The sequence below is a fragment of the Bombina bombina genome, chromosome 1, assembly GCF_027579735.1.
Source record: "Bombina bombina isolate aBomBom1 chromosome 1, aBomBom1.pri, whole genome shotgun sequence".
In the NCBI taxonomy this organism is placed as follows: Eukaryota; Metazoa; Chordata; class Amphibia; order Anura; family Bombinatoridae; genus Bombina; species Bombina bombina.
The window spans coordinates 1,267,894,982-1,267,914,723 of record NC_069499.1 but is presented as its reverse complement, the minus strand read 5'-3'; the positions used below and the strand labels follow the sequence as shown (position 1 = coordinate 1,267,914,723).

Genomic DNA, 19,742 nt, shown 5'->3' with positions numbered 1-19,742 from the left:
CAAGCAGTGGTGCCTTCCGTTTAGGTTCCTGTCTTGTCCCTCCCTTTCATCCGTATCCTAAAGCTTTGGTATTGGTATCCCACAAGTAAGGATGAAACCCGTGGACACGGCCCACCCTGTCATTTTAAGACAGGATTTATTTTATTTTTCAAAACTTCAGTCACCTCTGCACCTTTTAGCTTTTCCTTTCTCTTCCTATATCTCTGGTCGAATGAGTGGGGGAGGAGTTAGGGGAGGAGCTATGTAACAGCTCTGCTGTGGTTCTCTTTGCCACTTCCTGTTAGCAGGAGGTTAATATCCCACAAGTAAGGATGAAACCCGTGGACTCGGCATATCGTAAAAGAAATTAATTTATCAGGTAAGCATAAATTTCCTTTTTTATTTTGTGATTCAGATAGAGCATGCAATTTTAAGCAACTTTCTAATTTACCCCTATTATCAATTTTTCTCTTGTTAGGTGTATCCAGTCCATGGATCATCCATTACTTGTGGGATATTCTCCTTCCCAACAGGAAGTTGCAAGAGGATCACCCACAGCAGAGCTGCTATATAGCTCCTCCCCTAACTGCCATATCCAGTCATTCTCTTGCAAGCTCTCAACATAGCTGGAGGTAGTAAGAGGAAAGTGGTAAAATATAGTTAATTTTTTTCTTCAATCAAAAGTTTATTGTTTTTAAATGGTACCGGAGTGTACTATTTTATCTCAGGCAGCATTTAGAAGAAGAATCTGCCTGCGTTTTTCTATGATCTTAGCAGAAGTAACTAAGATCCACTGCTATTCTCACATATGTCTGAGGAGTGAGGTAACTTCAGAGGGAAAATGGCGTGCAGGGTATCCTGCAATAAGGTATGTGCAGTTAAGTTTTTCTAGGGATGGAATTTGCTAGAAAATGCTGCTGATACCGGATTAATGTAAGTTAAAGCCTAAATACAGTGATTTAATAGCGACTAGTATCAGGCTTGCTATCAGAGGTATATACTCTGATTAATGTGCAATATAAAACGTTTGCTGGCATGTGTAATCGTTTTTATATATGCTTTGGTGATAAAACTTATTGGGGCCTAGTTTTTTTCACATGGCTGGCTTTATTTTTGCCTAGAAACAGTTTCCTGAGGCTTTCCACTGTTATAGTATAAAAGTTACAGTTGGTGCAGTTAAAATTACAAACTGTGACATTCAGCTTCCCTCAGCAGTCCCCTGCATGCTATAGGACATCCCTGAAGGGCTCAAAAGGCTTCAAAAGTAGGAGCTGTGGCAGTTGTTATGACTGTTTAAAAAACATTTTTCGTTTTGTTTAATCTGTTTTTTGTATTAAGGGGTTAATCATCCATTTGCAAGTGGGTGCAATGCTCTGCTAACTTGTTACATACACTGTAAAAATTTCCTTAGTTTAACTGCCTTTTTTTCATTGTTATTTCAAATTTTGGCAAAATTTGTTTCTCTTATAGGCACAGTAACGTTTTTTTATATTGCTTATTAACCTGATTTAAAGTGTTTTCCAAGCTTGCTAGTCTCATTGCTAGTCTGTATAAACATGTCTGACATAGAGGAAACTCCTTGTTCATTATGTTTAAAAGCCATGGTGGAACCCCATAGGAGAATGTGATTAAAATGTACATCAAAGACGCCCATAGCGATTGCTTTGCAGGACATGGCGGCAAACATGGATAATACCCTGTCAGCGGTATTAGCCAGACTGCCTGAATTCAGAGGAAAGCGCAATAGCTCTGGGGTTAGACGTAATACAGAGCGCGCAGATGTTTTAAGGCCCATGTCTGATACTGCGTCACAATATGCAGAAGCTGAGGAAGAGCTTCAGTCTGTGGGTGACGTCTCTGACTCGGGGAAACCTGATTCAGATATGTCTACTTTTAAATTTAAGCTTGAGAACCTCCGGGTGTTGCTTGGAGAGGTTTTAGCTGCTCTGAATGACTGTGACACAATTGCAGTGCCAGAGAAATTATGTAGACTGGATAAATACTATGCGATGCCGGTGTGTACTGACGTTTTTCCAATACCTAAAAGGTTTACAGAAATTATTACTAAGGAGTGGGACAGACCCGGTGTGCCGTTTTCCCCCCCCTCCTATTTTTAGAAAAATGTTTCCAATAGACGCCACCACACGGGACTTATGGCAGACGGTCCCTAAGGTGGAGGGAGCAGTTTCTACTTTAGCAAAGCGTACCACTATCCCTGTCGAGGACAGTTGTGCTTTTTCAGATCCAATGGATAAAAAATTAGAAGGTTACCTTAAGAAAATGTTTATTCAACAAGGTTTTATCCTGCAGCCCCTTGCATGCATTGCTCCTGTCACTGCTGCTGCGGCGTTCTGGTTTGAGTCTCTGGAAGAGGCCTTTCAGACAGCTACTCCATTGACTGAAATACTTGACAAACTTAGAACACTTAAGCTAGCTAATTCCTTTGTTTCTGATGCCATTGTTCATTTGACTAAACTAACGGCTAAGAATTCTGGATTCGCCATCCAGGCGCGTAGGGCGCTATGGCTTAAATCTTGGTCAGCTGACGTGACTTCAAAGTCTAAATTACTTAACATTCCCTTCAAGGGGCAGACCCTATTCGGGCCTGGTTTGAAGGAAATTATTGCTGACATTACTGGAGGTAAGGGTCATACACTTCCTCAGGACAGGGCCAAATCAAGGGCCAAACAGTCTAATTTTCGTGCCTTTCTAAACTTCAAGGCAGGTGCAGCATCAACTTCCTCTGCTACAAAACAAGAGGGAACTTTTGCGCAATCCAAGCCGGCCTGGAAATCTAACCAGGCCTGGAGCAAAGGCAAGCAGGCCAGAAAGCCTGCTGATGCCTCTAAGACAGCATGAAGGAACGGCCCCCTATCCGGCAACGGATCTAGTAGGGGGCAGACTTTCTCTCTTCGCCCAGGCGTGGGCAAGAGATGTTCAGGATCCCTGGGCGTTGGATCCAGATAAAGAAAGAGGCATTCTTACGCTGTGTGCAAGACCTCCTAATAATGGGAGTGATCCATCCAGTTCCACAGATGGAACAAGGACAGGGATTTTATTCAAATCTGTTTGTGGTTCCCAAAAAAGAGGGAACCTTCAGACCAATTTTGGATCTAAAGATCTTAAACAAATTCCTCAGAGTTCCATCGTTCAAAATGGAAACTATTCGGACAATCCTACCTATGATCCAGGAGGGTCAGAACATGACCACAGTGGATTTGAAGGATGCTTACCTTCACATACCGATTCACAAAAATCATCATCGGTTCCTAAGGTTTGCCTTTCTAGACAGGCATTACCAGTTTGTGGCTCTTCCCTTCGGGTTAGCTACAGCCCCAAGAATTTTTACAAAGGTTCTGGGGTCTCTTCTGGCGGTCCTAAGACCACGGGGCATAGCAGTGGCCCCTTATATAGACGACATCCTGATACAGGCGTCAAACTTCCAAATTGCCAAATCTCATACGGACATAGTGTTGGCATTTCTGAGGTCGCATGGGTGGAAAGTGAACGAGGGAAAGAGTTCTCTATCACCCCTCACAAGGGTTTCCTTCCTAGGAACTTTGATAGATTCTGTAGAAATGAAAATTTACCTGACGGAGTCCAGGTTATCAAAGCTTCTAAATTCCTGCCGTTTTCTTCACTACATTCCGCGCCCTTCGGTGGCTCAGTGCATGGAAGTGATCGGCTTAATGGTAGTGGCGATGGACATAGTGCCATTTGCGCGCCTACATCTCAGACCGCTGCAATTATGCATGCTCAGTCAGTGGAATGGGGATTACACAGATTTGTCCCCTCTGCTAAATCTGGATCAAGAGACCAGAGATTCTCTTCTCTGGTGGCTATCTCGGGTCCATCTGTCCAAAGGTATGACCTTTCGCAGGCCAGATTGGACAATTGTAACAACAGATGCCAGCCTTCTAGGTTGGGGTGCAGTCTGGAATTCCCTGAAGGTTCAGGGATCGTGGACTCAGGAGGAGAAACTCCTCCCAATAAATATTCTGGAGTTAAGAGCAATATTCAATGCTCTTCTAGCTTGGACTCAGTTAGCAACCCTGAGGTTAATCAGATTTCAGTCAGACAACATCACGACTGTGGCTTACATCAACCATTAAGGGGGGACCAGGAGCTCCCTAGCGATGTTAGAAGTCTCCAAGATAATTCACTGGGCAGAGACTCACTCTTGCCATCTATCAGCGATCGATATCCCAGGTGTAGAGAACTGGGAGGCGGATTTTCTAAGTCGTCAGACTTTTCATCCGGGGGAGTGGGAACTCCATCCGGAGGTGTTTGCTCAATTGGTTCATCGTTGGGGCACACCAGAATTGGATCTCATGGCGTCTCGCCAGAACGCCAAGCTTCCTTGTTACGGATCCAGGTCCAGGGACCCAGAAGCGACGCTGATAGATGCTCTAGCAGCACCGTGGTTCTTCAACCTGGCTTATGTTTTTCCACCGTTTCCTCTGCTCCTCGACTGATTGCCAAAATCAAACAGGAGAGAGCATCGGTGATCTTGATCGCGCCTGCGTGGCCACGCAGGACCTGGTATGCAGACCTGGTGGACATGTCATCCTTTCCACCTTGGCCTCTGCCTCTGAGACAAGACCTTCTACTACAAGGTCCTTTCAATCATCCAAATCTAATTTCTCTGAGACTGACTGCCTGGAGATTGAACGCTTGATTTTATCAAGGCGTGGCTTCTCCGAGTCAGTCATTGATACCTTAATACAGGCACGAAAGCCTGTAACCAGGAAAATCTACCATCTACCCCAAATATCTTCATTGGTGTGAATCCAAGAATTACTCATGGAGTAAGGTTAGGATTCCTAGGATATTGTCCTTTCTCCAAGAGGGTTTGGATAAAGGATTATCAGCTAGTTCTTTAAAGGGACAGATTCTGCTCTGTCTATCCTTTTGCACAAGCGTCTGGCAGAGGTTCCAGACGTCCAGGCATTTTGTCAGGCTTTGGTTAGAATTAAGCCTGTGTTTAAACCTGTTGCTCCTCCATGGAGCTTAAACTTGGTTCTTAAGGTTCTTCAAGGAGTTCCGTTTGAACCCCTTCATTCCATTGATATCAAACTTTTATCTTGGAAAGTTCTGTTTTTGATGGCTATTTCCTCGGCTCGTAGAGTCTCTGAGTTATCAGCTTTACAATGTGATTCTCCTTATCTGATTTTCCATACAGATAAAGTAGTTCTGCGTACAAAACCTGGGTTTTTACCTAAGGTAGTTTCCAACAAGAATATCAATCAAGAGATTGTTGTTCCATCATTGTGTCCTAATCCTTCTTCAAAGAACGAACGTCTTTTACATAATTTGGACGTAGTCCGTGCTTTAAAGTTTTACTTACAAGCGACTAAAGATTTTCGTCAAACATCTTCCCTGTTTGTTGTTTTCTCTGGACAGAGGAGAGGTCAAAAGGCTTCGGCAACCTCTCTATCTTTTTGGCTTCGGAGCGTAATACGCTTAGCCTATGAGACTGCTGGACAGCAGCCCCCTGAATGGATTACAGCTCATTCTACTAGAGCTGTGGCTTCCACCTGGGCCTTTAAAAATGAGGCTTCTGTTGAACAGATTTGCAAAGCGGCGACTTGGTCTTCGCTTCATACCTTTTCAAAATTTTACAAATTTGATACTTTTGCTTCTTCGGAAGCTATTTTTGGGAGAAAGGTTCTACAGGCAGTGTTCCCTTCCGTTTAAGTACCTGCCTTGTCCCTCCCTTCATCCGTGTACTTTAGCTTTGGTATTGGTATCCCACAAGTAATGGATGATCCGTGGACTGGATACACCTAACAAGAGAAAACATAATTTATGCTTACCTGATAAATTTATTTCTCTTGTGGTGTATCCAGTCCACGGCCCGCCCTGTCCTTTTAAGGCAGGTCTAAATTTTAAACTACAGTCACCACTGCACCCTATGGTTTCTCCTTTCTCGGCTAGTTTCGGTCGAATGACTGGATATGGCAGTTAGGGGAGGAGCTATATAGCAGCTCTGCTGTGGGTGATCCTCTTGCAACTTCCTGTTGGGAAGGAGAATATCCCACAAGTAATGGATGATCTGTGGACTGGATACACCACAAGAGAAATAAATTTATCAGGTAAGCATAAATTATGTTTTCTTCGTTCTCTTGCTATCTTTATTTATAAAAGAAGGCATTTAAGCTATTTGTTTTGGTTCAGAACCATGGAAAGCACTTGTTTATTGGTGGGTGAATTTATCCACCAATCAGCAAGAACAACCCAGGTTGTTCACCAAAAATGGGCCGACATCTAAACTTATATTCTTGCATTTCAAATAAAAATACCAAGAGAATGAAGAAAATTTGATAATATGAGTAAATTAGAAAGTTGCTTAAAATTACTGCTCTATCTGAATCACGAAAGAAAAAATTTGGGTTCAGTGTCCCTTTAAGACCATTTTGGAGGATCGAGAAGCACCTGATAATATCAGACGCACTATAGCTCGGGTGGAATATTTAAAAGCGACAGGAACGCCTTCTCTGCTCCTATCTTTGGATGCGGAGAAGGCGTTCGACAGGGTGGATTGGGGATATATGATGGCAGTCCTTGAGCATATGGGATTTGGCAGTCAGTTCTTAGATACAATTAGAAGCATATACTCAAGCCCAACAGCAACAATTAGGCTATCAATCTAGATCCATACAAATCCTGAATGGCACTCGTCAAGGGTGTCCACTCTCGCCACTGTTGTTCGCCTTGTGCGTAGAACCTCTGGCTGCCTGCATTCGAAACTCTAAAGAAATACATGGGGTCAAATTGAATAAGGGAGAATACAAAGCAACATTGTTTGCGGATGATATCCTGCTCTCAATCACCAAACCCATGCTCTCCCTGCCCGCCCTATATAACCTACTAGACGAATTTTCCAGGGTTTCGGGTTTTAAAATCAACTCCGAGAAATGTGAAGCACTACCCATATTCATTCCAAAGCATACACAAAAATTAATAGAAGCTAACTGGGACTTTAAGTGGGCAAATGGGTATATCAAATACTTAGGAATAAATATCACAGACACAGTGGAATCATTGTATAGGGTGAATTATAGTCCAATATTTAAAACTATAAGGAAAGATATATCCAAATGGAAAAAGGCAACTTTTCTTGGTTAGGTAGACTTTCGGCAATAAAGATGGACATCCTACCGAGGTTGCTATACCTATTTAGAGCTCTACCAATCAAAATCCCCTTGAAAGAACTAAACGAGTTACAGTCCGAACTTATTAAATTTCTTAGAGGAAATAAAAAAGCTAGAATAGCTGCGCACATTCTAAAACAACATAAACAATTAGGAGGATTGGGTGTCCCAGGCCTCCGAGTCTATTACCAAGCAGCCAGACTGGCGCAATGTGTACTACTAAGTAAGGACTGTCAAGGAAGGACATGGCCTAGTGTTGAGACAGACATTGGGGGACTGGCGGACCCAGGGGAACTTTTATGGAGCCCAAAAGACACAAACACCCACCGGTTAGCTCATCTAACAATTACAGAAGACTCTAAAACATTGTGGAAATCATTAACTAAGACATTAAAACTAATTACACCACAGACTATCATTAAACCAATAGGGACGTTACTTCCAACTGATTTCCAAAAACAAATAAGCAAATGGGAGAACAAGGGCTTAGATAAGGCTTTTCAGCACAACAGGCTTAGGTGCTGCACGTCACCCAGGGACCATTGCCTAGGTCCCCAGTTCACAAGTCAAAGGAAAAGCAGGCAGGTGACAGCAGATATATTATTCATTTATTAAGGAGGTAAAAAAAGGGCAACGTTTCGGGATTAATCTCCCTTATTCATGCCAGAACAAGGGCTTATACATGGTGGCTGATTTCATGGAGGGGGGAAAGGTAATGACTTTCAATCAATTGAGGGATAAGATTCACCCAGACACACTACATTGGTTCTTGTACCTCCAGCTCTCGCATGCCATATACAAATATAGACAGGGTTCCACTGAGACAAAGAACACTACTTTAGAACAACTCATTTTATCTCCAGGCAGGCATAAAAAAACGATTACGCACTTATATCTAGCTATTCAAAACGCGAAAGACTCAACAAAACCGAGGCTCCAGGTTAGCTGGGAACATGATTTAGGCACAACCTATAATGATGATGAGTGGAGACAGATCTTCTCCGAACTAAGTAGAAGTTTGATGGGGGCAGATTTAATAGAAAACTCAATTAAGACAGCTTATAGATGGTATCTGACCCCATTAAAGACTTCGCACTACACTCCTGAAAGCAATAGATTATGCTACAGAGGATGTAAGGAGGTGGGTTCTTATCTCCACATGTGGTGGGAATGCCCAAGGATAAAACCAATTTGGAATAAATTGCAACAACTGATTAGGAGAATACTAGATGACACATTCACACTTTCAGTCTCAAAAGCTACACACTCACCTGGATTCTGTAAACTCAGCCGCTAATAAATGGATTTACATAGTATGCACAGCCACTAGATTATGTATAGCTAGGAAGTGGAAGGTGGGAGCCCCGGAATGGAATGAGGTGCTTGTTAAAATTGATGATATCTATAACATGTCAGCATCGGCAGCATGGATGCAGGGCACAATAGAAAATTTTCATAATATCTGGATCCACTGGACCCTGAATAAATAAATATGGGCATGGCGAGATCTGGAGTGGACGAGGGGCTGGAGTTACTCTTTAGGGCCACAACTAGTGAAACATTGAAGCATAATCTGTTGGACACTGCTGGACGGGAAAAGTTTAGGTAATTGTTTTGTAGTTATACTTAGTTTAAATGGTTTATAGTTATGGAAGGGAATGGGAGGGGGGTATGAGAGGAGTTTTAAAAAAAAAAAAAGAAAGAAAAATCGAAGATGGATAGTGTATGTAGTGTATTGTCTTAATTTGCATACTTTAATATCCCTAAGAAATGTTTATACACATTGTGCACTGATATGTTATTTATGCAGCAAAATAATAATAAAAAGTATTTCAACCTATGACCATTTTGGGAGATTGTGACTACGAACGCAAGTCTGTCAGGATGGGGAGCTGTTTGGGGTGCCAAGAAGGCACAGGGCCTGTGGAATCAGGAGGAATGCTCTTACCGATTAACGTTCTGGAACTTCGGGCAATCTTCAGTGCTCTGAAGGCTTGGCCCCTTCTGGGTTAGTCCCAGTTTATCAGAATCTAATCAGACAATATAACCTCGGTGGCTTACATCAACCATCAGGAGGGAACGAGAAACTCCCTAGCAATGAGAGGAGTATCTTGGATTTTGGAGTGGGCAGAGGCCCACATCTGTTCATTGTCAGCGATCCACATTCCGGGTGTGGACAACTGGGAAGCGGATTTTCTCAGCAGACAATCCTTTCATCCGGGGGAATGGTCTCTCCATTCCGAAGTGTTTGCGGAGATATGCAACAGGTGGGGGATGCCGGAGATAGATCTCATGGCGTCCAGTCTCAATACCAAGATACCCAGCTTTGGGTCGAGGTCCAGGGATCCTCAGGCGGAGTTAATAGATGGATTAGCACTGCCTTGGAGGTTCAGTCTAATTTACCTTTTCTCCAACATAGGTGTGTCCGGTCCACGGCGTCATCCTTACTTGTGGGATATTCTCTTCCCCAACAGGAAATGGCAAAGAGCCCAGCAAAGCTGGTCACATGATCCCTCCTAGGCTCCGCCTACCCCAGTCATTCTCTTTGCCGTTGTACAGGCAACATCTCCACGGAGATGGCTTAGAGTTTTTTAGTGTTTAACTTATCACTCCTGCCACCTGTCTGCTATCCACATCCCAGGAGTGGAAAATTGGGAAGCGGATTTTCTGAGTCGTCAGACATTGCATCCGGGGGAGTGGGAACTCCATCCGGAAATCTTTGCCCAAGTCACTCACCTGTGGGGCATTCCAGACATGGATCTGATGGCCTCTCGTCAGAACTTCAAAGTTCCTTGCTACGGGGCCAGATCCAGGGATCCCAAGGCGGCTCTAGTGGATGCACTAGTAGCACCTTGGACCTTCAAACTAGCTTATGTGTTCCCGCCATTTCCTCTCATCCCCAGGCTGGTAGCCAGGATCAATCAGGAGAGGGCGTCGGTGATCTTGATAGCTCCTGCGTGGCCACGCAGGACTTGGTATGCAGATCTGGTGAATATGTCATCGGCTCCACCTTGGAAGCTACCTTTGAGACGAGACCTTCTTGTTCAGGGTCCGTTCGAACATCCGAATCTGGTTTCACTCCAGCTGACTGCTTGGAGATTGAACGCTTGATTTTATCGAAGCGAGGATTCTCAGATTCTGTTATCGATACTCTTGTTCAGGCCAGAAAGCCTGTAACTAGAAAGATTTACCACAAAATTTGGAAAAAATATATCTGTTGGTGTGAATCTAAAGGATTCCCTTGGGACAAGGTTAAGATTCCTAGGATTCTATCCTTCCTTCAAGAAGGATTGGAAAAAGGATTATCTGCTAGTTCCCTGAAGGGACAGATTTCTGCCTTGTCGGTATTACTTCACAAAAAGCTGGCTGCTGTGCCAGATGTTCAAGCCTTTGTTCAGGCTCTGGTTAGAATCAAGCCTGTTTACAAACCTTTGACTCCTCCTTGGAGTCTCAATTTAGTTCTTTCAGTTCTTCAGGGGGTTCCGTTTGAACCCTTACATTCCGTTGATATTAAGTTATTATCTTGGAAAGTTTTGTTTTTAGTTGCGATTTCTTCTGCTAGAAGAGTCTCAGAATTATCTGCTCTGCAGTGTTCTCCTCCTTATCTGGTGTTCCATGCAGATAAGGTGGTTTTACGTACTAAACCTGGTTTTCTTCCAAAAGTTGTTTCTAACAAAAACATTAACCAGGAGATTATCGTACCTTCTCTGTGTCCAAAACCAGTTTCAAAGAAGGAACGTTTGTTGCACAATTTGGATGTTGTTCGTGCTCTAAAATTTTATTTAGATGCTACAAAGGATTTTAGACAAACATCTTCCTTGTTTGTTATTTATTCAGGTAAAAGGAGAGGTCAAAAAGCAACTTCTACCTCTCTCTCTTTTTGGATTAAAAGCATCATCAGATTGGCTTACGAGACTGCCGGACGGCAGCCTCCCGAAAGAATCACAGCTCATTCCACTAGGGCTGTGGCTTCCACATGGGCCTTCAAGAACGAGGCTTCTGTTGATCAGATATGTAGGGCAGCGACTTGGTCTTCACTGCACACTTTTACCAAATTTTACAAGTTTGATACTTTTGCTTCTTCTGAGGCTATTTTTGGGAGAAAGGTTTTGCAAGCCGTGGTGCCTTCCATTTAGGTGACCTGATTTGCTCCCTCCCTTCATCCGTGTCCTAAAGCTTTGGTATTGGTTCCCACAAGTAAGGATGACGCCGTGGACCGGACACACCTATGTTGGAGAAAACAGAATTTATGTTTACCTGATAAATTTCTTTCTCCAACGGTGTGTCCGGTCCACGGCCCGCCCTGGTTTTTTAATCAGGTCTGATAATTTATTTTCTTTAACTACAGTCACCACGGTACCATATGGTTTCTCCTATGCAAATATTCCTCCTTAACGTCGGTCGAATGACTGGGGTAGGCGGAGCCTAGGAGGGATCATGTGACCAGCTTTGCTGGGCTCTTTGCCATTTCCTGTTGGGGAAGAGAATATCCCACAAGTAAGGATGACGCCGTGGACCGGACACACCGTTGGAGAAAGAAATTTATCAGGTAAACATAAATTCTGTTTTCCCGCCGTTACCACTCCTTCCTCGTGTAGTGGCCCACATTAAGTAGGAGCAGGCATCAGTGATACTGATTGCTCCATTGTGGCCGCAAAGGATGTGGTTTGCGGATCTGGTGGGGATGTCATCATCTCCTCCGTGGAAGTTACCTTGTCGCAGGGATCTGCATGAACAAGGTCCTTTTGTTCATCAAAATCTAGATTCTCTGAGGCTGACTGCGTGGAGATTGAACGCTTAGTCCTAGCCAAGAGAGGTTTTTCTGAGAGTTATTGATACTCTCATTTAAGCTCGTAAACCGGTTACTCGCCACATCTATCATAAGGTGTGGAGAACCTACTTATTCTGGTGTAAAGAGCGTGGATTTTCCTGGCATGAAAGTTAAGGTTGCCAGGATCCTTTCGTTTCTCCAGGATGGACTGGAGAAGGGCCTTTCTGCCAGTTCCCTGAAGGGACAGATTCCGTCTTTGTCTGTTTTACTGCACAAGTGGCTCGCAGAGCTTCTAGATGTACTGTCCTTTGTTAGGGCTCTGACTAGTATCAGACCTGTGTTTAGATCTAATTCTCCTCCTTTGAGTCTAAATCTTGTTCTTAAGGTTTTGCAACGGGCTCCGTTTGAGGCTATGCATGAAGTTGACATTAAATTGTTGTCATGGAAGGTTCTTTTTCTACTGGCTATTGCTTCTGCGCAAAGATTATCTGAGATTGCTGCCTTGCAATATGAGCCTCCTTATCTGGAGTTCAGTTTTGATAAGGCTGTCCTACGTACTAAGTTAGGTTTTCTCCCTAAGGTTGTATCAGACCACAACATCAATTAAGATATTGTGGTTCCTTCCTTGTGTCCCAATCCTTCTTCTTTGAAGGAACATTTGCTTCATAATTTGGACGTGGTTCGTGCCTTGAAGTTCTATCTTCAGGCTACTAAGGATTTTAGACAAACTTCTTCCTTGTTTGTTGTCTATTCCGGGAAGCGTAAGGGTCAGAAGGTCTCTTCGACTTCCTTATATTTTTGGTTAAGGAGTGTTATCCGCTTAGCTTATGAGACAGCGGGACATAAACCTCCTCAGAGGATTACGGCTCATTCTACTAGAGCAGTGGCTTCCTCTTGGGCCTTTAAGAACGAGGCCTCTATGGATCAGATTTGTAAGGCGGCTACCTGGTCCTCCTTACATACTTTTTCAAAATTTTACAAGTTTGATGTTTTTGCTTCGGCTGAAGCAGCTTTAGGGAGAAAAGTTTTGCAGGCTGTGGTGCCCTCAGACTAGGGTCCTCCTCTCGTTTTGTCCCTCCCATTATCATTCAGTGTCCTCTAGAGCTTGGGTATAGTTTTCCCAACAGTAAGGAATGATGCCGTGGAGAGTCCACAGTCCCCGCCTGTGTTTTCCTTCTGGCACCATTTATACCCTGATATTTCTCCTACTGTTTCTGGTTCCCTCGGCAGAATGACTGGGGGATGAAGGAAGTGGGAGAGGTATTCAAGCCTTTGGCTGGGGTGTCTTTGGCTCCCCCTGGTGGCCAGGTTCAGTATTTCCCAACAGTAAGAAATGATGCAGTGGACTCTTCTTATACAGAAGAAAATTAAATTATCTGGTAAGCATAATTGATGTTTTTTATTTGTTTGTTAAATCTCTCCATATGTGTTCCTTCAGCTTTCCCATCTATCTCCAGAAGAAAACTTGGAGAAATGCATTCCTTACCGTGCTGGCATGGATTCTTATTCCATGGAAAGAAACTACGTGGATGTTGAGTTAGACTTTAGGTACAATTTATTTTATTTTTCTGTTATTTACACTGACTAAAACTTAAGTCTTATCGTAATACAGTGGGGAAGTATATTTATCTTACTTAATGTTATGTTAAGGGATTTCAGATTTTTTTTTAGATATTGACTTTCAACTTCTAATTATTATGGTATCACAAATAAACTAGTGATTTTTCTACAGATTGTCTGTATTGTATTTTTTATTTTTTTAGGCATCTGGTTTCTTTGTCTCCCCAAATTTTAAAAAATGATCTAGTAAAAAAATTCTTCTCTACTCCAGCAAACCACCAACATCAGAATTTAAGTAAGTCTTTCTATTGAAACTCCAGTTCATGACTATTGATCTAGTTTTCCAACTTGTTTTTTGTAAATGAGAAATGTCTCCTTTCCATCTTTGACTAAAATATATCTATTTCTTATTTTTTATTTAAGACCCCAGTAATCCATCCCTTCTTAAAATAAACACTCCAGTTGGTTCATCTGTACGGTAAGTATAATAAATATTGAAACATATTCTGTGCATTACATTCTCGGTTTCTGTCAGCATGTTCTTAAAGTTTAGAAAGTGTAATAATTTGGGTTGTGTTTTTGTGCTTCTGTTTGCAGACCAATATGTGGAGTTGCAAGCATTCAGTCTTCTCAGAGCAGCATAACATCACACCATGCTGTAGGCTTCCCCCCTTGCTCCTACTCCGGAAGTTCTAGCACTTCTTCACTTGCTTATCGACCCCATTTGGATGTTCAGTCCTCTGTTATGGTGTCTTCCAATGTGCCAAGTCCACAAACCCAAGAACAACAGGAAATATTGGAGTGGCTTCGAAAACTGCGTTTGCACAAATACTACACAGTTTTTAGCCAGCTTTCCATGAAAAAGGTATGCACATAATTATTTATTCAAATATTGATCATCTGCCACACTACATGGGGAAAGCTTTTATATACTTGCGTTGTAAACGTTTACATTTTATATAATTTATAAATAAATTAATAAGCAGTTCTTTAAAATACAGAATGCTCTTTTCTTTAATAATAAATAATTTAGATTTCTCTAACATTCCTTTTGTCATATTCAAAATTGGTTAGGTTTATAATCTTGTGGGTTTTTGCTCTTCAGAGAAAGTAGAAACTCCCAGAATTTGTTAGGGGAGCTCTCGTTTCTTCTTTTGTTCTTTTTCTGCCTGCTTGGCTTAAGTGTATCTCTGCTCTAAGCCAGAGAGGTAAAATTGTAATTTTTTTTCTTAGTAGAACTCCCTTATTCTATATAGGTTTAAAAACTTTTGACTTCTATACTTGACTTCTGCCTCCTCGCACTGACCATCTACTTTGTTGATTACTTCTAGGGCAGCATTTGTGATGCATGAGTGGGTAAGGGTGTGTGTAGAGTGTTCTAACATGTTCACATGCTGTATCACTTCTTCATCTTCTCCAAACCTCATTAGATACTGATGGGTTCCTAATTAGACGCTGAATCTGTAATTATGCTATGCCCTCTATAGAAAACCAGGGTTGGTTACTCTGTTTTTCTTGTATCTTCAGGTCCCTGTCAGCGATTAGATGAGGCTAACAAACCTGGATGTGCTGTGACTGCTCTACAGAAGGACTGAGACATTCAGGGACTTAGTGGGACCTGTTACCTTCAGAAAGGGTTCGTATTTTTTATATATATATATCAGGTAATTTGGGATATATTGCGGCTGAGCAGACACCTGGCTTACTACCAGTGACAGGGAATTAATTTTGCCTCTGCCATTCCCAGGCTTTTCTACAAATTGCCAAGGCTGCATGGTGTGTGAGAAAGGGGTGTCATGGCGACATTATTTCTCTCACTTTATATCCCTGTACAGTCCATGTTTTAGGATTTTTTGAGTGATTCTATCTGTGTGGGGGCCCAGTATTTATTTGTGACGCACATGTGAGCGTCTACTTTTTCAGTTAGTTACTGCCTATTAGGTTTCCGCCCTCCTTAGCTACAATTAAAGTGCCGCTAAGTGTTATAGAGCCTTTGTGTAAATCGTGTTTGCACATATCTATTCCTATCTCTTTTGTTCTAGGAACCGCCATTGTGGACGGAGGCATTTGAGCCGCTCTTTTGGTTTGCGGTAGTCAGTATATGAAGGAGGGATACTTTTTATTGAAAGTATGGGTGCTTGCTGTTTAAGAGCAGTTAGTATTGTGCTCTACTCAGCTTTCACATAGTTTTATTATTTATTATGTGGAACTGCCTTTATCAGTAACTGAGATCCATAGGCTGCGAAAGGTCTATATAGCCTTTCCTTAGGTTGGCGCTACTGCAGAGTTTGACTCCATATTGGAGTTTCTCAGTCAGCGCTTATGTTATGACTGTTGCCAGGGCGGTAATCTTGTTATCTGAGGGATCTCTTGTTTTTTCTGTTTGAGTATAGCGACACTACTGTTAACTGTACCTTTTATGTGTATCCTCTTATTTTTTACAGAAGGGTTGTTTAAAACAGGACACATTTGTGTTAGAACTTGTACACAAAGTGCAGGCATAAGCTTTTCCTTTATTGGGCTTCTCCGGTTATGGCAGGGTTAAGATGGCCCCCAGAGTTTTTTGGCGCAAATCCTTTCTATGTAATTTACGGGAAGGAGTCTAGAACTTTATGTTCCCTACATTTCCCTCTGTCTCACTATCGGTGCAGCACTTTATTGGCTCCTCCTTCTTGAAGTCAGTTTGTCAGCTGTGGCGCCTCCATCTCCCCTGTCGACTGGAGGTTTCCAACATCTGAATGCGGTACTTTTTCTACCTTTTTTGGGTTAAGAAAGGGTGTTCAGGAGATGGCTTAGTTTTATGCCTGATTATGATCGCACTACGAGTTGCTTACTCATGCATTTTGGACAGGATCTCACTAATGGAGGTCTATTTGGGTGAGGATTTGTTATATGTCCTTCTTATGGAAGCGCTCATAATGTCTGCATATACTTTATTTAATATGGATCAGATGTTGTAAGTGCTTTTTTACTATACATTTTGTATTCAGCAGGGTCAGTTGACTACCTGATAACATTTTATTTAGACAGTATATGCAAGGATCGTTCTTTGCTAGGTATTAGCCGGGATTCCCTGCCCTTTTCTGCCATCTAGTGTTAGTTTACTGGTACTGCGGTCTGAATTTCTACTATTGTAGAAATCTGGTGCCTCTTTTATAATCAATGTTATGTTTATGCTATTTTTCTGTACATAGTATGACATACCATTAGGTATTCTTTATCTCCTGTGTATCTCCCATCTATATGATATTGTTATTATTATTAACGTTGGAGAAGGAATATATTTAGCATGTCTTTGGATGTTACTTTATATTCGGTTCATACTCTATTTATTTTTTATGAATGATTATCATTCTTTATAGCTTATTGACTTTTATCCCTCTGACGGGGATACGCCTTGAATGGTGTTCTCATTTTATCTAGACTTCCCCTTGTGACTCAGTGGAAAGTCACTGGGATACATACATGAGAGACCAGAGTTCAAGTCCCATGGGGGCATGACAGTGTCCCTTTAACATATTGAGGTGATCACAGCTATGTCTATGCCAATGTCTCTTGGTATTTGTTAATACTTTTTTTTCTAACTTTAATTTATCCTTCATTTGCCCTCCTGTCTTGAATGATATTCCGTATCTAACAGAAGCAGGCTTCTGTGATTCTAGGAGCAGTTTTTAGTGATTTTATTCACTCCAGCGTGGCCTCTCAGAAGTTCTTCACCTAGGTTCTCTGAATCTGACTGCCTGGAGATTGAATGCCTAATTTTGTCTAGGCGTGGTTTTTCAGGATGGGTTATGGATCCATTCTTCAAGCTCGTTATCCAGTATCTTGCAATATTTCCATAAAGCGTGGTTTATGTACTTTTATTAGCGCAGATCCAGGGATCGCTTCTCTGCCTTTTTGATTAAGATCAAGTGTAGTATCTGTTCTAATCAGTTTAATATCTGATACGTCCCCTTTCTGGAGTCCATATATTAGATGAATTTCTGGAACAAGGAGATGGAAGAAGAGCTTGCTCTGTCCACTTCACGCATTGGCCTGGTATTGTATGACCTCCAGGAGCGGTGCACCCATCTCTACAAAGCCTGGCAGACTTGCCAGATGTTCAATCTTTTGGTCAGGCCTTGGTCATAATCAGGCCTGGGTTTAATCCTGTTGCTCCTCCATGGAGTCTTAATCTTGTTCTTATAGTTCTACAGCAGGCTCAGTTTGAGCCTATGCTCTCCGTTTATGTTAGTTATTGTCTTTGAAAAATTGTATCATCTCGATTTCTTCTCTCTCAGAGTTTCTGAGCTTTCGGGTCTGCAGTGTGATTCCCCTTATCTTATTTTCCATGCGGATAAGGAAGTCCTTCGTACTAGGTTGTATTTTTCCCCCAAGGTAGTTTCGGGTAGCATTGTCTATCAGGAATTTGTTGTTCTTTCGTTTGTCCTAATTCTTCTTCTCAGATGGAATGCCTGTTTCATAATCTGAATGTTGTATGTGCTCACAAATTTTATCTACAGGCATCTATGTATTTTAGGCTTTCTACTGCCCTGTTCATTATTTTCTCTGGTAAACGTAAGGGTCAGAAGGCCACTTCTTTTACTCTTATTTTTTGGTTGAGAAGTGTTTTTTCTCTTGTTAAGTGTATCCAGTCCACGGATCATCCATTACTTGTGGGATATTCTCCTTCCCAACAGGAAGTTGCAAGAGGATCACCCACAGCAGAGCTGCTATATAGCTCCTCCCCTCACTGTCATATCCAGTCATTCTCTTGCAACTCTCAACTAAGATGGAGGTCGTAAGAGGACTGTGGTGTTTTATACTTAGTTTATTTCTTCAATCAAAAGTTTGTTATTTTTAAATGGTACCGGAGTGTACTGTTTATCTCAGGCAGTATTTAGAAGAAGAATCTGCCTGCGTTTTCTATGATCTTAGCAGAAGTAACTAAGATCCTTTGCTGTTCTCACATATTCTGAGGAGTGAGGTAACTTCAGAGGGGGAATAGCGTGCAGGTTTTCCTGTAATAAGGTATGTGCAGTTAAAATATTTTTCTAGGGATGGAATTTGCTAGAAAATGCTGCTGATACCGAAGTAATGTAAGTAAAGCCTTAAATGCAGTGATAGCGACTGGTATCAGGCTTTTTAATAGAGATACATACTCTTATAAAAGTATATTTTAAAACGTTTGCTGGCATGTTTAATCGTTTTTTACATATGTTTGGTGATAAAACTTATTGGGGCCTAGTTTTTTCCACATGGCTGGCTTGAATTTTGCCTAGAAACAGTTCCCTGAGGCTTCCCACTGTTGTAATATAAGTGGGAGGGGCCTATTTTGGCGTTTTTTTGCACAGCAAAAATTACAGACACAGACATCCAGCTTCTTCCTGCATGATCCAGGACTTCTCTGAAGGGCTCAAAAGGCTTCAAAAGTCGTATTGAGGGAGGTAAAAAGCCACAGTAGAGCTGTGGCAGTTGTGACTGTTTAAAAACGTTTTTGTCATTTGTTATTCCGTTTTTGGTATTAAGGGGTTAATCATCCATTTGCAAGTGGGTGCAATGCTCTGCTAACTTATTACATACACTGTAAAAATTTCGTTAGTGTAACTGCATTTTTTCACTGTTATTCAAAATTTGGGAAAATTTATGTTTCTTAAAGGCGCAGTAGCGTTTTTTATATTGCTTGTAAACTTGTTTTAAAGTGTTTTCCAAGCTTGCTAGTCTCATTGCTAGTCTGTTTAAACATGTCTGACACAGAGGAACCTACTTGTTCATTATGTTTGAAAGCCATGGTGGAGCCCCATAGGAGAATGTGTACTAAATGTATTGATTTCACCTTAAACAGTAAAGATCAGTCTTTATCTATAAAAGAATTATCACCAGAGGGTTCTGTCGAGGGGGAAGTTATGCCGACTAACTCTCCCCACGTGTCAGACCCTTCGCCTCCCGCTCAGGGGACGCACGCTAATATGGCGCCAATTACATCAGGGACACCCATAGCGATTACCTTGCAGGACATGGCTGCAATCATGAATAATACCCTGTCAGAGGTATTATCTAGATTGCCTGAATTAAGAGGCAAGCGCGATAGCTCTGGGGTTAGGAGAGATACAGAGCGCGCAAATGCTATTAGAGCCATGTCTGATACTGCGTCACAGTATGCAGAACATGAGGACGGAGAGCTTCAGTCTGTGGGTGACATCTCTGACTCGGGGAAACCTGATTCAGAGATTACTAATTTTAAATTTAAGCTTGAGAACCTCCGTGTATTGCTTGGGGAGGTATTAGCTGCTCTGAAT

The 19,742-nt window shown here is 42.0% G+C and overlaps 1 protein-coding gene and 1 non-coding gene across 2 annotated transcripts in view; both read left to right on the top strand.

Annotated features, from left to right (window-relative positions):
• Positions 1-19,742, top strand: part of ZCCHC14 (zinc finger CCHC-type containing 14) — an 817,209-nt gene that overhangs the window by 418,737 nt on the left and 378,730 nt on the right. Inside the window, exons 6-9 of the mRNA XM_053701177.1 lie at positions 13,343-13,452; positions 13,668-13,759; positions 13,888-13,942; positions 14,062-14,329. Coding sequence (XP_053557152.1) covers positions 13,343-13,452; positions 13,668-13,759; positions 13,888-13,942; positions 14,062-14,329 — 525 coding nt within the window. The remainder of the gene's footprint in view (positions 1-13,342; positions 13,453-13,667; positions 13,760-13,887; positions 13,943-14,061; positions 14,330-19,742) is intronic.
• LOC128646300 (U2 spliceosomal RNA) lies at positions 17,345-17,536 on the top strand. The gene has a single exon (XR_008400260.1). It is a non-coding gene; the product is annotated as a U2 spliceosomal RNA (small nuclear RNA).